General features: G+C 35.4%; 1 protein-coding gene across 1 annotated transcript in view; it reads left to right on the plus strand.

The window, feature by feature from the left end:
- The window catches only part of LOC105550617 (probable ATP-dependent DNA helicase HFM1), an 86,944-nt gene extending 62,938 nt beyond the window's left edge, over positions 1-24,006 (plus strand). The window contains exons 18-26 of the mRNA XM_011995572.1: positions 7,938-8,018; positions 8,260-8,375; positions 10,186-10,265; positions 11,169-11,272; positions 17,246-17,356; positions 18,976-19,066; positions 22,187-22,298; positions 22,388-22,539; positions 23,419-24,006. Of these exons, the coding sequence (XP_011850962.1) occupies positions 7,938-8,018; positions 8,260-8,375; positions 10,186-10,265; positions 11,169-11,272; positions 17,246-17,356; positions 18,976-19,066; positions 22,187-22,298; positions 22,388-22,539; positions 23,419-23,488 (917 nt within the window). The 3' untranslated portion in view covers positions 23,489-24,006. The remainder of the gene's footprint in view (positions 1-7,937; positions 8,019-8,259; positions 8,376-10,185; positions 10,266-11,168; positions 11,273-17,245; positions 17,357-18,975; positions 19,067-22,186; positions 22,299-22,387; positions 22,540-23,418) is intronic.
- Positions 24,007-24,574: the final 568 nt, after the last annotated feature.

The following is a 24,574-nucleotide window of genomic DNA, read 5'->3' on the forward strand; positions in this document are numbered from 1 at the left end:
ATCCCTTGTCAGATGGTGTTATTAAATGATACAAACTGATACTTAGTTCAAAGAATATAATTGCTAAATGGCTATTTCCAAATGTGCTTGCAAGTTGAACAAATGTTTCTATTTTGTTTATCATCAAATTATAGGACTACGTATAAAAACAAAAACATGCACCTTAGGGAATGTAAAGTAATGGAAAATTCTTTTCATGCTTTCTACAACTTATATTAGTCCGTTTCCATGCTGCTGATAAAGACATAACTGAGACTGGGTAATTTATAAAGAAAATGAGGTTTGTTGGGCTCACAGTTTCACGTGACTGGGGAGGCCTCACAATCATGGCAGAAGGTGAAAGGCATGTCTTACATGGTGGCAGACGAGAGAATGAGAACCAGGTGAAAGGGGAAACCCCTTATAAAATCATCAGATCTTGTGAGACTTATTCGCTACCACAAGAACAGTATGGGGGAAACTGCCCCCATGATTCAGTTATCTCCCCCAGTTGCCTCCCACAACATGTGGGAATTATGGAAGCTGCAAATCAAGATGAGATTAGGGTGGGGACACAGCCAAACCATATCAAACTTTTCGAAAACATTCTTTTAGCTGCAATTTCTCACATGTGGTTATAGTTTCACGAGGTAAAATTCTTGTACAATTTGATGAAGAACATTTTTGTTATTTTTAGTATATGGCAATGTGAAATATGTTTTTAAGTTGTAAAAACAAAAATTAAAAATTGTTCAGGCCTGCTCTTAGTATACGAAAATTAGACATTCAAACTTCTTATCTTTTAAATGCATTCTAAATAAAAGCTATAGGCTTTGCTTAATTTAAAGAAAATCTATTTGACATTAATAAATTTATCTTCATTTGCAGTGTTACTCAGAATATGAAAATTTAATGTCTTGGGACTGGGCGCTGTGGCTCACACCTGTAATCCCAACACTTTGGGAGGCCGAGGCAGGCAGATCACCTGAGGTCAGGAGTTCGAGACTAGCCTGGCCAATGTGATGAAACCCCATCTCTACTAAAAATACACAAATTAGCTGGGCATGGTGGCAGACACCTGTAATACCAGCTATTCGGGAGGCTGAGGCAGGAGAATTGCTTGAGCCTGGGAGGTGGAGGTTGCAGTGAGCCGAGACTGCGCCACTGCACTCCAGCCTGGGCAACCAGTTCAAAACTCTATCTCAAAATAATAATAATAATAATAATGTAGTTGAATGAATACAAGGATAAAGCCAATCCTCAGGGACATTGTGTGTACATTTAAATACTAGTCAAAAGGCAGTCTACTTTTCTTTATATTCTTTGGTGTGTATGTGCATTAAGTTGCAAAATCAAGGACTCCAGTGTATTTCTTTTCTTCATAAATAAATAACAAAATGATAGTCAAATATTTGACAGAAAAATGAAAAGGAGACTCATCATTAAAAATAAAACCATGAATGCATAAATCTATGATTAGCATAAATGGAGAACTGCAAAAGTCAAAGCAATATTTTAAAAATACTCCAGTAGCTTCTGCACAGACCAGATTATTTGAATTTATAATTAGAAAGTTACACTAAGTGTGTCAGAGATTCTTGTTATTTTCTATTTATTGTCTCGACTTTTTTTTTTTTAAAGAAGTGACCCTTGCCCCACCACCTGTTAATGACCCTGTTAAAGTAATTTTAAGTATTTTCTTTCAATACACAAAACTATGAAATATTTGCATCTCAGATTATGACAGTGATGGAATATGAAATCTGCTATCTTTAGAGTATACTTAAGAGTAGAGCTTAGGCTGGGTGCAGTGACTCACACCTGTAGTCTCAGCACTTTGGGAGGCCAAGGTGGTTGTACTGCTTGAGCTTACAGGTTCAAGACCAGCCTGGGCAACATGGTTGGTCTCTACAAACCCTGTCTCTACAAAAACTACAAAAATTAGCTGGGTGTGGTGGTGCACGCCTGTAGTTCCAGCTACTGAGGGGGCTGAGATGGGAGAATCGCTTGAGCCTGGGAGGCTGAAGTTTCAGTGAGCTGAGATGGTGCTACTGCACTCCTGCCTGGGTGATACAGCCAGACTTTTTCTCAAAAGAGAAGAGTACAGCTTAGATTAATTTTTTCTGAGAACCTTATCTTTCTAATTACCAATATCTGTAAGCTTATATTTGCTAATAAGACAAATTCAGACAATTCTCAGGAGGTAGGGAGAGCGGCAGAGTAGAGGGGAGCACTTTTATTTTCAAAGTACCATGTGTAACAAAAATACAGCAAAAAGATTTTATCAGGTAGTATCCATTTGCTAGTATTATATAAACAAACAAACAAAACTTGCATACAGTCCTCATTCCTGAAAAGACTTGCCAACTTTGCCTTGAAATTTTTGGGAGCCATCAGAATCTCTCCATTAGATTCCCAGATCCTAGTTGTTGCCACTGGGAGCAAATGTGCGTAGTTATTGTGCACCACCTTGTGGCAGCGTTGAGACATCCTTCTTTTTCAGAAGTTCTTTAGTATGTGAGAGACAAAGGCAACTCTTTATTGCTCAATTTAAAACAGGAACTTGCAAAGCTTTTCTTCCTAGTCTTCCCACCTCAAAACAATAGGTTCCTTCTCTAAATAACTTAAATGAATCATTTGGGAGAGCTGAAGCAACTGGTACAACTAGAGAGAGTTGTTGATAGATCAGGCTCTGGAATTAAACTACCTTGAATTAGAATCTCACATTTGCTACTTACTAACAGCATAGTCTTGAGCATCTTACTTAACTTCTGTAAGAATTAATTTTCTCATATGCGAAATGGAGATATGGTAGGAACCTTATAGGCAGACAACCAAGGGTGACTAGACATTTGAGGAAAATGTAGAATGTGTGAAAGTCCAAAATAAGTAAATAGAAAATGGATGAAAGAGCAACAGGATAATTCAGGAATGTAATAAAACCTAATATAAAACTTTAGTAACCTCAGAGAAATTAAAGATTAAATTGCAACCACAAAACTGAATAGGATGCCATTTTAAAATAAAAAGAACCAGAGCAAGCACAGAGAAGCAAAAATTATGTTTGGAAAGAAAACTGGAGGGCTTGAAGATAAAGTCAATACCTTCTCACTGAAAGCAGAAAGTCAAGGAGACAGAAAATATAAGAGAAAAAGGAGGCAATTTAAGAGCCCAGAATCTAACTTATAAGTGTTCAAGAAAGAACAAATACATCAGAAGAAATAATTTGAAAAAACTTTTTAGAACTGAAGTGCGACAGAAATCTTCACATTAAAAAGGCTTACTTAATGCTAGCTAGGCTGAATGAAAGGTCTATATATAAAGCATAATTGCAATATTTCAGAACATTGTGGATAAAGATAAAATTGTAAATGCTTACAAAGAACAAAAATAAAAAATTGCAATAGTCTTTTTGTGAGCAAAGTTGGATGCTAAAAATCAGTTGATTTAAAATTCCACTTGTAAGCCAGGTGCAGTGGTTTGTGCCTGTAATCCCAGCTACTTGAAAGGATGAGAAGGCAGGATCGCTTGAGCCCAAGAGTTCAAGGCTGCGGTGAGCTGTGATCTCACACCTGCACTCCAGCCTGGGTGACAGAGTGAGACCCTGTCCCCAAAACTAGTAATAAAAAATAAAATTCCAAGGGAAAAATGATTTTCAACCTTGTGTTATATGCCCAGCTAAACTACTAAGTATGAAAGTAGTATAAAGATACCTTAATACATTCAAAGATTCAGACAATTTTATTCTCACACATCCTTTCTTAGGCAGTTGCTTGAAAATTGAGCACCAGTAAAACAAGAAAGAAGAAACCCAAGAATCCATTTGTAGTAGATTCAGCCCAGGAAATTAATGAAAGAAAGTTCAAAGGTGACAGTTATAGGACAGGGCTAGGTTGCATTAGGAGGCAGATAGAGGGTTCAAGGAAGGAGGCATCTATGAGGGAAAAATAAATGGGTGAGGTATTTCCATGTATTTGTTTTTACCCTTGAACTATTGCGTGAACTGAAAGAAACAAGGTGGATATTGCTAGAATAAAAGGAAGGCTGCAAAACTTCAGGGGAAGCAACATGCTGCTCGAGAAAGAAAACCACTCCACTTGACTCTGCGTTAAAAATATATTTACCTTCTGTATATCTCTCAAATCAGTCTATTCTCTGTAACTCTACCTCCACCACCACTCTGGAGTTACCATCATTTCTGCTTAGACTTCTACTGGTTTTTTTGCATCTTTTCTGTCTTATCTCAAATCTGTTCTCCATATTACATTCTATACAGTGATGTTTTTCAAAATGCAAATCTGATTATGCCCCCTCTTTGACTAAAACACTTCAGTGGCTTCCCATAGCTCTTCGAATCTAAATCATTAGCATCCCCTAGAAGGTTCTATATGGTTACATGGTCAGCCAGTCCCTAAGCAGCAATGCAGTGGTAGCTGCTATGTAGTCTTGCCTCACTTTTGTAGATTTGGCTGGTAAGGACACCCTGATGGATTGAAACAGTTTTATTACTTACACAGATGGCAAAGCAAGATCAGCATGGTATTAGCTGCTTATATCCCCAATTCCACAGGATGTTGCCAAACTAGAGGGGTCAGATGACAGACAACATACGTGGTGAGTTGCTTTGTTTTTGAGAAGTGAACTCTAGGCTGCAGCTAAGCAGTTTTATCCGAAACGGACAAAGTGGAAAGTTCCATGCCTTAGTGGAATCAGGGAGGCAGATGAGAAACTGCCTCATGGCAAGTCTTCTGCAAGATCGGGAGTTTTCTGCAAGGTATGGAGCAAATGTGAAATGGCCTTTGATAGCTCCTCACAAGACTGCCTATCTTGCCATTTTTAAGGGTGATCCCAGGGCATTCTGCCAACAGTTGAGTCTTACCTACATGGCCTATATGGAGACATGCAATTGCCATGGTGCCATGGTGGAACTGTTCCCCTGCTAACATAGGCTGCCTTTACTACCACTATAGTCTCATCTTATGTACTTTCTCATATTTGCTAGCATCAGTCATACTGACCTTTCAGTTTCTCCAATGTGCCATGCTTTTCCTTGTCATAGAGCTTTAGCATATGCTGTGCCCTCTGCCTGAACCCCACTTTCTCCTCACTCTTTGCCTTCTTAACTTCCCTTCTTTCTTCGATACTCAGCCCAACATTCCTGACCAGAACAGCTCCACCTCTTATCACATAGCATGATGTACCTCTCCTTCACAGCATTCAGAACAATTTTAGTTTTAAATTTATTTGTATAATCTTGAATTGATGTAATAGTAGAGATAGTGGGGATAATACATACATTAATATATTTATCGCTTAATTGTCAAATGTTTTTACATACTTAATTACATTTTATTTTTACATCTCTGTGAGATAAACAGAACAGATATTATTTTAAATCTTTTTTCCTAAATAAGAGCCTATATTAGAGCTCATTTTAAATTCTATTTTAGTGTTCCCTGTACTTCACCACTATGTTTTTCTGTAAATACATTAAATATAATGCAGCATACAGTAAGCAAGAGGCACAGAGAAAATGCCACAGGGGCCGAAAGGAGAGGGAAATCAGATCAGGTGATCACCATAGACCTCCAACACAGAGGTCCCATTTGAGTCAGACTTGAAGTTGGTAGGCATCTGTTGGGCAAGGAAGTGAGGGTCTTCTAAGACAAGAGATAGTATCAAAGCTACAGTTATAGAAATGCATGGGACTATTTGAAGAATGGCAGTTGAATGTGTTTTGATGGATGTAGGGTCCCAGGAAGGGAAGCTGGAGTTGGATCGTGCAGGGCCTTGAAGATGGAATTGATTTTGTTTGCAGTAGGAAGTAACTTACGTTTCTAAGTGGGCAAATTGATCTGATCAGCATTGAACTTTAAGCATTAAATAAGCAAGAATGTGTAGAATAAATTGTAGCATGGAGGATTGGATTCAAAGAAACCAGTTTTGATCTAAGTGAGAGGTAACGGGATCATGACTTGGGACAAAACACCTGAAGCAGTAAGTCATGACACACCTTACAAAGTTTAATGTCAAAGCCTTTCAGTCAGTGCCTAAGAGGAACACACTTGTGTTTGAGGAACGTTAGGTCTATTTAATGTACTGCAGCAAAGGAGAGATCCATAGCAACAGAACTGTGGGTCATCTCAGGGAGCCGGGAGGATTTTCTTCTTATAGGATTTCAGAATCTTATTATAGGATTTCAGTTTGTGCTGGGTGACTCTTGGGAAGGTTTAGGGAAAGCAGAGGTCAGTTCTAGATTGGATGCCCTCAGGAAGTGAGATATTGGGTATTTTGGTACATTTTATTTTGGAAGTGAGAGGATTTAAAAAATAGTAGTCATCTGTGATAGCCAGAAGAGGGGGATGTTTCATTATTTTTTATGGTTCTTGAGGGTTCTTTTCTCTAGTTTCAGAAATACTTACATGGTAGTCTTATCTCTGTCTTCTTCTACTATGGTCACAGAGTGGCCTTATCTGGGTATTTATATTCTCACAATTGTTTGCTCAATTGGAAATACTGTGGTTTAGCTGTCAGCTTCCAGCCGCCAGGTGTTTTCTTTTTACTTCATCAGTACCCAATACATTGATCTGTTCAGCCCCAAGGACCAGCCATTGCCTCCTATGTTGAGCAGCCTCATCCATTTCCCTAGGCTGCATATATGTATATTATCACTGTCTAGATATGCCATGACTTGGAAAAGCTTGATTGAACAATGGTACCGAAAATGAAGAGTAAAGGACCAACAAATGTTGTAAAGGTTTTCAAGCTCTCCACTATCTCCAACATTTCTGGGTCATTTAAAATCTATGCTCCAGCAAAAATAAACTGATTTCACCTCTTACAATCTGTGATTTGCTGCCTTTGGGTATTATGCCCTCCATCTGAAATGTCTTCCTTTGGTCTCATTCTCATGTTCATATTTCTGTCTGTCGTTCAAGGACCAGTTCAAACATCTCTCTCCTTCCCTGTGCTACTAGTGAGAGCTAAGATCAAGAAAAAGCTGATTTAAAATATAATAAATGAAGAATAAATTATATATTTGGATATGTTAATTCTAAGGGGAGTCAAGATGGAAACAATCTCTCTTTTCTGTGAATTCATATAGCAAATTTATTAGATCCCTGAAGTATTTATTTCTAATATTTATTAAATATGTATTACATCCTGTTCGCTAACTTCTATGAGCAGTACCATCAAAATGCCATGACGTTTTCTTCTTTCCAGGTTATTCAGGGTTAGTACAAAGCAGCAGAAGTGTTTTTAAACTCCACCCTCATTCTTACCTCATTTAGTATATAAGTTACTGATATGTGGCCATATTTGGCCCTATTTTATATATATATAATATATGTTGTATATATACACACACATATAAAATATATACCATGGAGGTTGAGAGTATTAAATTATATATATAGTATTAGATTATATAGGCATATATATAGACTATATGGACATATATATATAGACACACACATCTATATATGTAGACACACACACAGACACATATATATATATACACACACACACACACACACACACCAGGGAGGTCGAGAGAAGCTTGTAGGTGGCTCGATGTTTCTTGTTGGGACTAATAGTGGGGCAGGGACTAACTTATCGAAAATATGTTTTAAAAATTACCAGGCGGTGGTAAGTGCATGTAGTCCCAGTTACTTGGAAGGCTGAAACAGGAGGATCTCTTGAGCCCAGGAGATTGAGGCTGTAGTACTAATTATGGTGCCTGTGAATAGCCACGGCACTCCAGCCTAGGCAACATAGCAAGACCCCATCTCTTTATTAAAAAAGAAATTACGTGGATTACAAAAACCTTAAGGAAATATACAAATGAATATTTTTGTATTGTCTGAAAGGAAGGAAACTAGATAAAAATTAATTATATTAAATTAACAATAATAAATGCAGTGACAAATAGGTTTGTGTTTCCTATATTAATTTAGGAATGACTGCCAGCAAAAAACTTGGGAACCGAGAATGCAATCATCCTTGTAAAAGTAAACATACATGTGGACATGACTGCTGTGAGTTCCTTAAAACAAGTTTATTTCAAGTGTTCAAAATTGAAAGGTTTTTGGTGGATAGTAATGATATCCTAATTATCTGTGTATGATATTTATAGTATGCAATGTAATAACTCAGTTTTCTCTCTTTTGTGGGCAGTATGAAAAAAGTAAATACTAGATTTGAAATTTTAAAGAAATTTGACTTTATAAGAATAAGATCTGAAGTTTAACCTAAAGAATCTGAAGTTTCTTTTCATAGGTAAAATTGGAGTTACACAGAAGTCAGAAATTAAAGAGTCAACAATTTCTTCATATTTATCTGATTTAAGAAACAGGAATGCTGTTTCATCTGTTCCTCCGGTTAAACGTCTGAAGGTTAATTTTAATAATATTTTCCCCTTTGTTCTGTAATTAAATGTATATAAATATTCTTTATTCTGTCTATCAATTAGGTAGGTATCCACAGTGTACTTTAGAATTACTTGTGGGCTTGACTAAGAATATTACCATTATTCATAGTCCTTCTTCTCTTCTTTCTTCCTTCCTTTTTTTCTAAATCTTTCTTCTTTCCTTTCATCTTCATTGAGCACCAAGAATATGCCAAAGTGCTAAGATATAGTGATGAATAAGACAGTATTATTCTGAATCATAGAATTTGTAGTTGAGTGAGGAATACAAATAAGTCAATATGCTTTTTTAGTGTAGTGTGATGAGTGATTCTGTGACAGAAGTACAACACACTTAAGTTTAGATAGAAAATGTACTCAATCAACATTTGATGGACCAAGAAAGGATTCCTAATAGATGTGATTGAGACCTGAAGGATAAGCCAAGGATGGAGGGGCAGGCACCAGAATTATAGTAGGAAGGGACAGCTAAATATTCCAGGAATAAAGATTATACAAAGGTCCAGAGATAGTAAAGAGAGAGAGAGAGAGAGATCTTTAAAGAAACTCTTTCTCAGTAACACAGTATGTCTAGAGTTCAATTACAAGTAAAGGAATAGAGAGAGATGAGGCTGAAGAGGCAAGTAGGAGCTAGATCATGCAGACCTTTTTGCTATTTTAAGGAATTAGACTTTATCATGAAAGTACTGAGAAGCCAATGAAAGATTTTAACAGTGACATGATCAAAATTGTATTTTATAAAGGTCACTCTGACTGCAATGTAGAAAAGGGATTAAAGGATGATAGAATAGGAACAAAGGGACTCATTAGGTGGTTTTTACAATAATCTAAGCAAAATAATGGCCTAGTTTAGGGTAGTGGCAATAGCAATGGAGAGAAGTGACTAGGTAAAATTATTTTTCAGGGGTAGAATCGCTACCTTGCTACTTCATTGGTTATAAGAGACAAAGTAGAAGGAGCAGTCAAAAATGATGCCCAGCTTTCCGACATTAGCAACTGGGAGAAAAGTAGGGCCTCGTTTGGGTAGATATTCTGAAGGAAAAGCAAGTTTGCTGGAATAGGGAACAGGATAAGTTCAACTTGGGAAATACTGAATTTAGAGGGCCTGCAAGATATCTAGATAAAGATGTCCTACAGACAGTTGGATATAACTGTTTGAAAATCGGGAGAGAGAGCTGAGCTAGAAGTAGAAATTTGAGAGTCATTCACATGTAGATGACAATTGAAGCCACAGGAATAAATGAGATCTTTGATTGAGAAAGTGTAGTGTAAGAAGAGACCTAGTGAAGAACCATGAAGAATGCCAACATTTAGGCCGGACGTAGTGGCTCACGCCTGTAATCCCAGCACTTTGGGAGGCCGAGGCGGGTGGATCACAAGGTCAGAAGTTCCAGACCAGCCTGGCCAACATAGTGAAACCCCGTCTCTACTAAAAATACAAAAATTAGCCAGGCGTGGTGGCAGGCGCCTGTAATCCCAGCTACTCAGGAGGCTGAGGCAGAGAACTGGTTAAACCCGGGAGGCAGAGGTTGCAGTGAGCTGAGATTACACCACTGCAGTCCGGCCTAGGTGAAAGAATAAAACTCCATCTCAAAAAAAAAAAAAAAGCCAACATTTAAGAAGGACCTGAGTGAAATATTCAAGTCAAGAACTAACCTGAGTTTCTCCTAATTCATTGATTTGGGGACTTTATGTACCAGCAGTTTTGTTGTTTGGCTCATTTGTTAAAGTTACTGATGTGAAACTGCTAGTTGAACTTATTTTTGTTTCTTTAATAGACACAGATGAATAAATCTCAAAGTGTGGACCTTAAAGAGTTTGGTTTTACTCCAAAACCTTCCCTTCCTAGTATATCAAGGTATAAATATAATGTTAGTATCTAAGGTAAAATATTTATCATAAACTCTGTTCCTGCAGGTAACCACTTATTCAGGGAAAGATAATCACTGGCTACCATCAAGTCACAGTTATCGTTTAGTTCCATAATGAAGCAATAACATCATAATGGTTTCATTATCTTTGATACCCCAAATTTATTTAGAACTCTACAGTTATGAAATAACACTCATGAAATCATCTCTTCCCTAGGAAACTACCTCTCCTATGACGTTCCCTTAGATTCTTTCTTTATAGGGAATATAAACTAAGTGACAAGAGTATACTTTAAAAATGGAAATCATGTTGGCATACAAAGTCTAACCTTTCCATTTAGAAGCTCAGTCCATGCTAATAATATCTCAGATTTATAATATGAAAATTACACATTTGTGCATTATATTTTCTGACTTAAACAACAACATGGCCCATAAAATGAGGTATTTTTTTCCCCATTGTTTAGATGGAAAAACTGAAGTTCATATTCCTAGTTAGCAAGCAGAAGGCCTTAGGTGGTAACTCAGTATTCTTTTCCTATATCCTGATGCCTACAGGACAATCATATATTTAATTTCCCTTCCAGATAAGGGCATTTTATATGCAGAAATGACATTTAACAACTAGTACAGAACAGGAACTGACTCATCAGAACAGATGCCAGCAGTACTTCTAGAGATCGTGGCTTTTGTTATCTAACTAAGGGCATGTAAAGATCACTAAGTATTGGTCACTTCCATTAAACACCTATTTATTTGCCACCCAGGCAGGGTCCAGTTTATCATAGAAGTATTAAATGGATAAATCATTATTTTTATTTATATGAATAAATAGTTTTCAGGCTTAGATTTTCATTTTTTAACATTTTTATTGTTTTATCTTTATAAAGGTCAGAATATTTAAACATATCTGAATTACCTATAATGGAGCAGTGGGATCAGCCTGAAATCTATGGAAAAGTTAGACAAGAACCATCTGAATATCAAGACAAAGGTAGATTACCATTGATACTTACTTGAGAGAGTAAATGGCTTATTACTACTTTGAATTGACAAGTAGTGTTATTGAAACACCAGTATCTGAAATTAATATAATTATTAACTTGGCAACATTTTTCTCTTAGATTACTGAATCATTTTCAAATTCTTGGGTCTGTTATTCAAATGGTCTTACTCTGTTTGTCATACATTTTTTAAAAATCTCTTTCCTACATAATGCTATTTTAATTTAAAGATACTATGAAGAAAATCTGAGCAAATAAGGTATCCTTGGGTATATGAAGTATTAACATACTGAATGATTATGTTCATATCATTAGAATTATTTAAAATAATTGTATGTTTATAAAACTAGGAGAATCAGAGTATTTATCCAACTTACTCAAAGCCTGGATATCATTACAAAGTGGATAGGAACTATAAAATTTTATGTTTATAAAACTAGTCCAGTTTTACAAAATATCAGTGTGACCTTGGGTAAGTTATTTAATCTCTTTGGGCTTTAGTCTTATCTTTAAGATGAAGGTATTGAACCGGGTGACCTTTAATATCTCTCCAGTTCTTAAAACTATGATTCTTACAGTTCTATGTTAGTATGAGAATATAACTTAGGTTGTGGCATGTAGCTAGTTTGTAATCTAGATTTGCTTTTTTATTTGTGTCTGTCATTAAATTAATGAGATAATGCATATAAATTTGACACTGCCTGGTTCATCATTACTCTGGTTCCTGCAATTAATAGAGCATAATTTCCCTGAATAATGCTATTAATAGCCAGTCTGTTAAAACATGAGATAGTCCTATCCATTGAGTTATTTCTTCAAGTGGCTCTATGTAGAAATAGTAAGCTTGGGGTTTTCTGAAAATCATTTCATGTGTTTGGCATTGGTTTCTGTTGACATTCTTTTCTTCATGCTGCCATTTTTTTTTTTCATGTTGTAACTTTTTTTCGTCTAGTCATAATTTAAGATTTTACAGAGGCAGAGGCTGGAGTATTCACTGCCTCTTATGATACCATGGCAGCTATTAGGCCCAACAATGATATCAAGAAAAGTTCCCTAATCTCACCTGGAGAATCAGAGCATTTATCCAACTTATTCAAAGCCTGGATATCATTACAAAGTGGATAGGAAGTATAAAATTGTCAACTTTCTTATATTTATCTTCGTTCAACACGTAGCCCTCTAACTTACTGCTTCCTTATCCTACTACTCTATTACTTGTCCTTCTGCACACAAGAGCTTATCTATGCTTCCCTCTGCTTACTTTTGTGTTCTATTTACATGGTTTTCCTCCTTTTCTTTCCCACTCACTATTCCAAATCCAATTTATAGTATGATATTAAAGCCTCATCTAGATACTTTAACCCCCAATAATAACTGTATCCCTGTTTTATTGAGTGGGCTACTTTTTTTTTTTTTTTTTTTTAAAAGAGGAGCTGTATGGTGTAGTAGTTAAGTTCACAGGATCTGAAAACAATCTGTCCAAGTCCTAGCTCTGACATTTGGTGTAACCTGTCATAATCTACTTAATCACTTTGTCTAAATTCCTCACCTGGTTATATTTTAGGGCTTTCGGGATTAAATGGGATAATGCATGAAAAGCTGTTATAGTTTCTGGTACTGTTAGTAATAATTAATTGAGTATGTTTATTATATTTTTCACATATTAGTCTTTGGTGGCAAAACATACTTTAAATATATTCAAATACTGCTTTTGAGAATGTTTTTTAAAAAGCATAGCAGTTTTTATCTTCTGTATTCCAATTTCAAAAAGGGAAGAAGAAAAAATGTCAAAAATTATATGAGAAAGCATGTTGAATTATAAGACTTAAATTGGAAGGGACCTTTGTGCAGTTTCTCATTTTATAGTGAAAGAAGCCAAGACTCCAAGAGATTAAATGACTTGCCCCAAAATTTCATATCTAATTAATGGAAAGACCAGAAATAGATTCCATGTCTTTTGAATCCCAGCCCAATGCCATTTCTATAAAATGAAATTGACTTTTAGTTATCAGTGGAGAATTGAAAATTGAACCGTAGTATATGAACTCTTTCAGCTTTTCGCCCCACCCCTCAACTATATATTTCCCTGTCTCTGCATCCATCTGTAACCATCTATTTGTCTTAAAAGAAAAATTATCTTTTCTTCCACTCGAGGCATATCTCTCCTCCTGTAATCTTAATTCTATCTAATCCTGCTTTCCCTGGGACTTTAGAAGATCATTATCCATCTCCTCTTTCCCATATTTTCATTGTTTCCTCTCCACTGTGTCTTTCCCTTTAGCATATAAATATGCTGAAGTCTCTTCCTTCTTCAGCTTCATGTCCTCATCTAGCTGGTCGTGACTTTTTTTATTATAAATGATAACAATTCTACTCAAAATGACTTAAGCACAAGAAAAGGAACCAATTGTCTCAAGTAAACTGAAAAGTATCTGGCCTAATTCTGGCTAAATCAAGGCACTCATGCCTCTGGCTTTCTCTCAATCTTTTAGCTATGCCTGTTGCTACTTGGCTTTACTTTTTAAATAGGGTTTCTCACATGACAGGTAGCCCCTAACTTACATCTTACCAGTTTAGCAGCCTCAGTGGAAAAAAGTGGACTTCCCTGTTAGGTTTGGCAGACCAGAACTCATTCTAACTGGCCTCATTTGAGTCATGTGTTTATCCCTTGATCAATCCCAGTAACCTGAGGATTGGGTCATTGTATACCTGTGGCCCCAGAGAAGGCAGGGCATCATGAAAAATGGCCTTACTAGGATCCAGTGGAATTGTAGAAGTAGTTTCTTCAAAGGAAAGGGAGGGTACTCCCACTAAAAGAAGGGAAAGCATACCAGGCAGACAAAAACCAGAATTCTAGAGTCCCTGTACCCTCTATCTCTTGCTTTGTCATCAAAACAAAAATTAATTGAAAGAGCAATTGACACTCAGTATGCTCATCACTTCCTTATACCCTAGTTCCTCTTTATTCATTAAAATTTGGGTTTTCTCTGTATCACTCCTTTGAAACTGTTTTTGTTCAGGCCATTTAGTGACTTTCTGAGTTCTGAATTCAGTGAACTGTTTTCAACTGTTAACTCTCTTTGACCTCTGCAGTATTTGATACTTCTGGTCTTTCCTTTCTTTTGGAAATCTCTCCTTTGATTTCGATTAAACCATTATATTGGTCTCCTGTTACTTCTTAGACTGCATGGGCTTTTCTTCCTGTTGATGTTGCAAAAGGATTCTTTTTTCTTTTTTTTTTCTTTTTATTCTTCTCCCTTCAAAAACTTTTCCTATACAATATCACCCAAGCCTGTGTCTTTAATCACTGACTATGTTTTGATAATTTCTAAGTCTGTGTCTCCCATCTATGTCTTTCTTTCTAACTCCAAATCCATCTGTATAATCACCTTCCTGGACATATCCACCTAACAGTTAACATATCAGACATGTCAGCATCTGAACTCTGTCTTCTTTGTACCTCACTCTGCACCTTCTCTTTTTTCCTTAGCTCAGTGAATGAACTCTTTTCTTCGTTAAGCTGCTACAGGCAGAATGTCCTTCTAAATAGCTCACCCCACATGTAAATAACCACCAAATCTTAATTATTTTGCCTCCTGCACATCTCTCATATTTGTTATTTCCTCTCTATCCTTTCTGCTGATACTCTAGCTTAAGCATTCATTGTCTCTTATTTAATACAATAACTTACTTTTCTCTCTGCTTTCAGTCTTATTATCCTTCAATCCATAATATTCCAGGTGATCTAACAGACATATCTGGTTGTGTAAACCTTCTGTTGAAACATCTTCAATAGTTATCCTTTGCCAGTAAGAAAGAAAAACAAAACAAAAATCTCCTCAATATGGCAAATAAGCTTCAACATGATCTAGCATTTAACTACCTGTGCAGACACAGTGGACCCTGCCTTCTCCTACTTTGTGCTCCAGAAATCCTGAAAACTTACAGTTCTCCCAAAATTCTCGGTTCTCTCATATTGCTGTGTCTTTTACCTGGTGTTTTCCCTTCATGGCATAGGTTCCCTTTCCTCTTGCCCTGCCTCACAACCGCAGCTCTATCAAGCTGAAATTTCAACTACTCTTCCTTCATATGCTATCACCTCAGGAGTCTGTCTGTCATGTGGTATCACCTTAGAAGAGTATGTCTCACTTCCATTGCAGGTTTAGATCCTCCTTCCTCTGCATTCCCATTGCACTCTGTACAAACTTCCATTTTTAGTACATATATACATTGTGTGTCTCAGTGTGTGCAAATCAACATACAAAAGTAGAATAATATAAACTGTAGTTATAGGTACAGTTGAAGAATAAAGAAGGGTTTGGACAGGTGAAGAAATTGATGGAGGATATTTAAAGTGGAGGAAACTCAGTGATATGCTGGAGCAAGTTTATACTGACTTATGAGAGGTGATTATTAAATTTTCAAGAATCAGCCATTATTAAAAATTTAATTACATAAACTTTCAATTAAATTATGTTAAAAACAAAGGCAAAAATACTCAAAACTCATCACTTTCTAATTGTTCTACTGCATTTTACTGTTATCTGTTTTCTTGAGGTTATTTATCTATATGGTAGAAATACTATATAATAGGGTGCTGTTGTGCATTTTTTCCCAATTTCTTATTCAATTATGTTACGTTAATAGCTTGAAATGAGTTATGGTGGGAACATTTATACCATAGGAATCAGCAAACACTACCAATCTGGGTTCGATTTATTGTTTTGCTTATTTTTTAGACTTCAGAAAGTGAGGGATACAATTTTAATAGTGTAGATTAAACAAACGTGTGTTGTTATTGTAGCCATTACATTGTGAATAACACAAAAAATTGAGAGAATATTCTTCTAGTATTTGAAAATTACTGTCTAATTCAGGAAAGAAGTTACTTAAGTCAATGGTGAATGAGTTAAATCCCAACAGATGTCTTTGTTGTTTTATGAATACTTTCATCTTACTTGTTAGAGTCAACAAAAATATCAAACAACATTCACATGAGAGCTACATTCATTCATCACTTGCAACCATAGGTTGACTACAGATAAAAGAGTGGCAAAACTTAATGAAAACATTCAATGAGAATCAATTAGATATATGGAATTTGCATTTAAGCATATCATATATGTTGTTGTTATTGTAAAGTGTGTGCTGTATAGCTTTTACATCAGTAAAGTTTATAATAAACATATATGTATACATATTCATATGCTTTTTGTAGAGGTAGCTGTTAAACATTTATTAGCACAATACTGTGTAAAACCATGCAACTAAAGGCATTTAGCCCCCCATTACAAGTTTTTGAGGTAGATACTGTTGTTGCCTTATTTTGCAGAATCAGGAAGTTTGAATTACTGTCTAAGACCATACAACTAATAGACAGGTGGAATTTTCACTTAGGTAGTTTGGCTCTAAATCCAGGCTGTAAACAATGAATAACAGGATTTTTTAGCAGGAGAAAAATAAATATTATTTATTTTGGACAAATATCTTTTATAACAATACCGAAAATTAACTTTAGGGAGAAGATATGGAAGAGGAAGACCATTTTAGAAACTATTATAATCCAATCTTGGAGTAGAGTTATTCTAATATGGGAATTAAGAGGAAAAATTAATTGCCTAAAAAATTTATTGAAACTTAAATTTAGTGCAACTTAATACAGTTAATAGAATTGGCTGAATGCAGTATTCAACAATGCTTGACACAATGCTTTTGAAAACTATTACTCAAGAACTCTGTTTAGTAGTTGAAAGATGTGTTTGATATATCAATAGACTACGATGCTTGTGGTTTAAAAAGTACCTATAGTCTTTTATACATACACATAACAGATTTTTCTAGATATAACTATTCTACAACTTCAAATGAGAAAGTCTCTCAAACAGTGTTCTTCAACAGAAGTCTCAATATATCTGGAAACCAAAATTTGACAGATGCAGATAAAAGCAATTCTCTATTTTCAGAAGTTTTGAATGTGAACTTTGAATTGGGAAATGAAGTTCGGGATGATTTTGATGAGGAAAACTTAGAAGTTACTAGCTTTTCAACTGATACTGAGAAGACAAAAATATCAGGTAAAATCATACTTAGCATGGAATCATTTCATTAGAAATTCTTTGAATATTTTTCATTTCAGCTCCTGGAACTAGGTTTCTTTGCCTTTGTTGTGTGTGCTTGTTTAGTTAGATTTGGTTTGTTAAGATTGTAATTTTTAGCAAAACTGAAAATGTGACCCTTCTACATAGAACATTTCCCCCCTAAGGGAAGAGATGAAGGTTATTCCATGATGATAATGTAGCAAATGAGCACTTTCTATTCTATTGCTCCTATCTCTTGTAAAAGTCAATTCAAATTGTTTATTCAATTTTCTCTCATGGAACAGACTATTTTGCTCTCCCTTGTAAGATCGCAAATGGTCTGCTAATATTTGTGAAGGACAAAAAAAAATCCATTTTTAAAGCTATTCATCTGTTTGCAAAGAAAATAACTTTTATTTCTAGTTGAAATATGGACTTTTCAGCTTGAAGTAAATAAATAAGTAAATAGGAAAGAAAGGATTAGTTTGTCCTATACTAGAAATTCTATTTAAATCATATACAACCCCAAAATAATGAGGCTTATTACCTCTTTGAGTGAAAGGCAAATTTACTGTATGTCACTAAAACAGAGAATTGGAAATCTTGGCAAGCATATGACAAGATAGCAATGGAGATACTGTCTCCCATTAGGGCTGACAGAAAGAAATCAGTCCCTCAGCCTTCTCAGTGCAGACTGGTATTCCTACAATTATAGATGCCTCTTACTATAACCCACCTCATGTTTTTAAAAGAATATTTCAAAGGGAAGCAGTTAGAAGTTGAAATGTTATTGTTTCGGGGGCCTTAGAACTACCTAGAGAACTAATACTGCTTCTGAAAAGAACAGGATTTGACCACCTTCACAGAATGGGCCAGGACAATCTCCATGATGTGGGGTCATTAGGCACAATTTTGTATATCACTGGACAACTATTGTTCCCTACCTCGAGTTTAAATATCATTGGGTACTGTAAGTTAATAGGCAATGTGTACTGATCCTTCGAGGTTGCCTAGTCCTAAGAGGGCATAGCTTTGTCACTGGGAAAATCAGTCTCAATACATTTCCCCCCATGTATAGAGCATTTTAAATGATTATGAGCAGACCATTGAAAATACTGAGTGAACTTCAACTTGATCATTTATGTGAATGAAAATGTAAGTATATAAATAATGAGGGTGAGTGGAAAAGCACAAACTGTTTTTCCTCACTCTCACACCATGATCAGCCTAGAAGACGTCTGTGACCAAATGTCTGTGGGTTTTTTCCCCATACACCAAGCAAGCAATTAGTTCCTCAGTGAATACCAGCTGGGTGTCTTCCAACCCAGTAGAGTTAGAAACAGGGGCCAAAGACCAAATATGTATTTTACAACAACATAGGTGGCTTGAGGACCTTATAATATAATTACTAATAAGCTAACCTACATGTTTTTTAGTTTTACTCCCTTAGCTTTGTGCCCCTAATTTTTCTATGCAAATTAAATTAGGTGATTGAGAATTATTCATTCCTTCCTTAACCAGATCATATCTGTTGGAGAGAGCATTGTAGAACTTGTGAAAAGCTTCATTCAGCTGTTTCTTGGCATTTTGTTTCAAAATGTTATCTCTTCACATAGGATTTGGAAACACTTTGAGTTCAAGTACCAGGGGAAGTAAGCTACCCCTTCAGGAGTCAAAGAGCAAATTCCAAAGAGAAATGTCAAACAGGCAAGTTTTAGAACTTTGGTTTGTAATACATACAACTTTATATCCTCTTGACACATAGTTGGAGATGGGGATCAAAGTATTAAATGTCAGAGATGCTAAAAGGTATTAGCCAGCCTAAACCCTCTTAATCTTAGAGGTATGTTTCTCAAAGTGCTGTTGTTAAACCACCTGCATCAAAATCACTTTGTGGTGCATATTAAAAATGCACATTCTTGAGCCCCACATTAGACCTACTAAATTTTTGTCTCTGGGACTAGAGCCCAGGAACCTTCACTTTTAACAAGACTTGAAAACTGAATAGGAGTTTGACAACTAGAACAGAGGCGGATAGGCATTCCAGGTATAGGAAAGCATCTGTAAAGGGATAAGGCTTGAAAAGGCATCCCATGCTCAAAGATCAGTAAAGTGTGGGATGTGTGGTCACAGCATAAAGTCTGTTGCTGAGGTCTTATCGTAAGGGCTTTGAGTGCTGTGCTTAGACACCTGTCCTGTACCCAGACAGTCAGGGGTTGCAAACCCAACTGCCTTCAAGATTTGGTGGGCCAAGGCCAACTGTAGAGTGTCTCATCTAAAGGAAGCAGCCACTACTCAGCTCCAAACAGTTGTTACTATGCAGGCAATGTGAGTCTAGTGTTATAAAATATTCTGATTTTTCAAGAAAAGCTAGGAATCTGAAATTTTTTGTGATATTTTATTATTTTTAAATTTTGACAACTAATTTAAAAAAATGTGATAAACTCTGCGGCACCCTCCTCCAAATAATAATATCTGCAGGCCAGATGTGTCCTAGGGCCCTCTAGTTTTTACCTGTATGGTAGGCAGTGAGGAACCATCCAAAATATTTAAGCACAGGAAAAACAATTTGATTTAAAAAATCATCCTAGCAGCAGTATGCGGAGTGAATCGTAGGGCATGGGACTGCCAGAGGCATGGTGGCCAATGAGAAAGACAGACTATAATGAGGCCTAAACTAGGGCAGAAGTGATAGGAACAGAGAGGTAGGGTTGGATTTTTAAAACATTTCAGAAATACAGCAGATTCAATGCGGCAATTGATAGGATATGATAGTTGAGGAAGACGGAAGAATAATGGCACCTAGGTAGATGTTATTTAAGGGTATAGGAAATATAAGAGATTTAGAATAGAAAATATAATTTTATAAATATTCAATTTGAAGTATCTTTAAAAAAATGCAAAATGCATTGGGAAATATTGGACTTGATTAGAAGTCAAGGGAGAGAAATAATGGCCAAAGCCAAAATTTTCAAAACAGAAGAAATACCAACAGCTTTTTATTCAGGGTCTGATTTTCTACTTAAGGATTATTTATTTCTCTGCTTTAAAAAAAATACTAAATTTGTGGTATCCATTGGAATTTTTGCTGTTATTTAGCCATTACTGATCATTAGCATCAGCATCATAGACTCATAGTTTTCATAGAATTCCAGAGCTAAGGAGGGGTCTTAAGTATTGGGTAGCCTCCCTCTCACTGGATCCTTGAATCACCATTCAATATCACTGGCAAGTAGTCGTGCCACCTCTACCAAGACAGTTTTAGTGACCAGGAGCTCATCCGCCCTTGTTCCATGTTAGGATTCTTAGATCATTGAATAGCTTTTCAAAACATTTGCTTAAAATACGTCTTTTTATCACTTTGTTTCATTGGTTATAACTCTGAGTCACATAGAATAAACAGATGTAAGCATCCAAGTGAGACAAAGTTGTAGGTGTAGAGAAGCAAAAAGTAGATAAATCATAAGGAGAAAGGTAACAAGGCACATGAACAGTTTTGTGCACCACACCTTTAAAAAACAGCAAATAATTTTGGAAGAGTTTAGAAGTGACCAACAGAAGATGTGTGGGTTTAAAAATGGATTCTAACAAGAAGCCTCTGGGGATCTGGTGTAGAAGTTGCTGCTGGGGAAAGGCCTGTGGGACCTGAGGATTTGGGATGGAAAGGAGATTTGCTTTTTTATTTTTTTAAGTTAGAGTACAATGGCATAATTATGGCTCACTGCAGCCTCAACCTCTTGGGCTGAAGATCCTCCCACCTCAGCCTCCCAAGTAGCTGGGACTACAGGTACATACACACCACTATGCCTGGCTAATTAAAAAAAAAAATTTTTTTTCTAGAGATCGGGGTCTTGCCATGTTGACTAAGCTGGTCTCAAACTCCTGGACTCAAGCTGTCCTCACACCTCAACCTCCCAAAATGCTGGGATTACAGGTGTGAGCCAGTGTGCCTGGCCTCCTTTTTCTTTTATACACTTTTTACTGTTTTAATTCCTTGCCGTGTATATATATTTATTAGTCAGAGACAAAATGATCCAGTCCTATCAGTATATGTGGTTCTTCCCTGTCCCCACCCACACTGCTCGTTGCTCCTTACATGGTTGTTACATTTTAGCCTTCAGGTGTCAACTTAAATGGTTACCTCATCAGAGAGGCATTGATGATCATCTTTTAAAAATGGGTTTATGGCTCCACACCGTTATTTCTTATGCTATTACCCAGTTCATTTTCTTTTTATAATTTTAGGATCTATAATAATCTATATATTTGTTTTTATTCATTGTCTGCTTGATGGTAACTCCCTGACGTTTTCTTTATTACTTCATACTCAGCTTCTAGTACAATATCTGGCATAGGGTAATGAAGAATAAATGTGTTTTAGTGAACGAGTTAATACAGAAGGTTCAGAGTAAATTCTTGCATACAGTTATATCTAAGAAGATAACTAGAGATGTCTATCTACAGTGAGACCAGAATAGAGAAAGGAGATTAAAAGTTAAGCAAGTGGAATTTAGAAAATGTTTATAGGGTTCTATGTAATAGACAATTAAGCATTAGACTCAATTTTAAAGAAAATTGTTGAATAATTATTTCTATACTCCCTTAAAAATAGTGTTTTTTCCTAATTTGGGATGTATAAATTATGGTTTGGTCTAAAGGAAAGGAAATATACCAAGTTCTCCATGAGTATTAGAAACAATTCATTACATTTTTGTGATAAATGTGATAAACTTTGATCATATTCCCCAAAAATCATTATGAACCAAATTAGAATGATGTGTTTTTCTTGTTTGCCATATTTTACAAATAATTAATTTTAATTTTTAGTTTTTTTTCATCACATGAGATGTCAGATATTTCTTTATCAAATTCTGCTATGCCCAAGTTCAGTGCATCCTCCATGACAAAATTACCTCAACAAGCCGGAAATGCAGTTCTTGTAAGAAGAAGCACTTCTTTGTTTTTCTTTTAAATTTTGCCCAAGTGCTTAAACTTTCAATGATTGTTATTTTTTAATCTAAAATGTAGTTCCATTTTCAAGAAAGAAAACCACAAAATCTGTCACCAGAGATTGAGAAGCTATGCTTTACTTGCTCTGAAAAAAAACCAAAGTCTTCAAATTATAAAAAAGTGGATTTTTTTATTAGAAACAGTGAATGTAAAAAGGAAGTTGATTTCAGGTAAGAACTCTTTAAAGACACTTTAAGATTATATCAATAAAAAACTTTTTACAAAGAAATTCAGCATTCCTTTTTCCTTGGTTCATTTTAAAGATCAGAGCCTGAACATTTTTTTTATTAAAGACATTAAATTTTCAAACCTCAGTGAGCTAAACTCCTTAAGATGTTTCAAACATCATATACCTCAGTTCTTGAAAACCCACGTTTGATGCTGTTTATTCAAACATTATATTGAGTTGATAAACTTACTTCTACTGATTTGAATACAGTGTGTTAATTTTGTAAAGTGTAAAGTCACTTGAGAAATCCAGATGAGATCAGCTAATTTTTCAAAACTTGAAGTTGTATTTTAGTTAACCAGTTATTTCACAATCAATAGGTTCAATGAAAATGTCAGATTAAATCACATCTGTTGCCCCACTGCTAGCTATTTTAGAAAAGGAAACTGTGTTGCAGTTTCTGTCTCCTTGAAGAGTCAAAAGATTTGAGACCTGTTCAGTGTTTTGCTTTTATTTGTTTGTTTTAAGACTAGTCAAGTGAAGCAGTGGGAGTGCAGAAAAAACTGTAATCTGTAAATGATTGTGATCAATAGTTGTAAACACCACTTCTCTTGGACCAGGCTGTTCACACCTTTATTAAATGACATAACTTTTCAATATGTTTAAAGAAATGCCTTTACAGTTCCTACCATTTGCAGTTTATGAAGTCTAATTTTCCCCAACAGACTTCCTACAGAGTTATGCATACTGAAGTTTATTTGATACATTAACTTCACAGCAATCTTCAAGTTTATTTTATTGTATTTAGTATTATTTATTGTGTATTTTAAAATAAATTGTGTTAAAATGTGTTATTTTTACTTTTTCTTCTTTCTCCCAGTATGTATCATCCTGATGATGAAGCTGATGAAATGAAGTCTTTATTGGGAATATTTGATGGTATTTTCTAAAACAAACAAATGCTTTTATATTAATAAGAGAAAGAATAAAGACACCTAATCACAAAGCACGCTTTTCATTTTTAAAAAGTAGTTCATAATTGTTCAGAGTTTTTTCTCCTGAATTTGATTAGCTTTGTTCACTTTTTGCAACAAAATATATGGACCGATTTATTTTCCCATTATATTGTAACTTCTTGAAAAGCTCTTTTACAGTGGCTTTGTTTCAGTAAGCCCTTAAGTTAAGGGCTTATTGCACTTAGAAATAAGTTGCACTTAGAAATAATTATTTGGTTATTAATTGGATTTTGACAAGAACCAATGTAAAATTTTATTTTTATATTTTGTTAAGAAGAAAATATTCTTTGAAAGCAAAATAATGCTAATGCAATGAATCTGCTTATTGTATGGATTAATCACTAATATTATTCCCATGTATTTTGTTTTACTAAGATTTTTAAGAATCCAATGACTATTTGAACCTACTGTTATCTAACTTTGAGCAACAATAAATGAAACATTAATCAGTATAATTGTTGTTTTCATCTAGCTTGTTTTTCAATGTCGTGAATTCTTAAACTTTGTTATGTTGACTTTTACCGTAGTAAAAAGATTTTATATTTTTTTTTCCAAGGAATTACATTTCAAATTCATTTATTGATAAGTATTGTAAAGGTACCCTAAGCAATGTTTATTATCAAAATTTTTAATAGGTACTATTAGAAGTTGAGGCCCACTTAAGAACTTTTAGAAAATATTTTTTTCTTTTTTTAAAAACTTTTATTTTAGATTCAGTGTTACCTGTGCAGGAGTGTTACATAGATAAACTCGTATCATGGGGATTTGTTGTACAGATTATTTCATGACCCAGGTACTAGGCCTAGTACCCAATAGTTATTTTTCCTGATCCTCTTCCTCTTCCCACTGTCCACCCTCAGGTAGGCCCCAGTGTCTGTTGTTCCCTTCGTTGTGTCCATGAGTTCTCATCATTAGCTCCTACTTGTAAGTGAGAACATGCAGTATTTGGTTTTCTGTTCCTTTGTTAGTTTACTAAGGCTTCCAGCTCCATCCATGTTCCTGCAAAAGACATGATCTTGT

This window comes from Mandrillus leucophaeus, unplaced genomic scaffold, assembly GCF_000951045.1.
Source record: "Mandrillus leucophaeus isolate KB7577 unplaced genomic scaffold, Mleu.le_1.0 Scaffold492, whole genome shotgun sequence".
Classification (NCBI taxonomy): Eukaryota; Metazoa; Chordata; class Mammalia; order Primates; family Cercopithecidae; genus Mandrillus; species Mandrillus leucophaeus.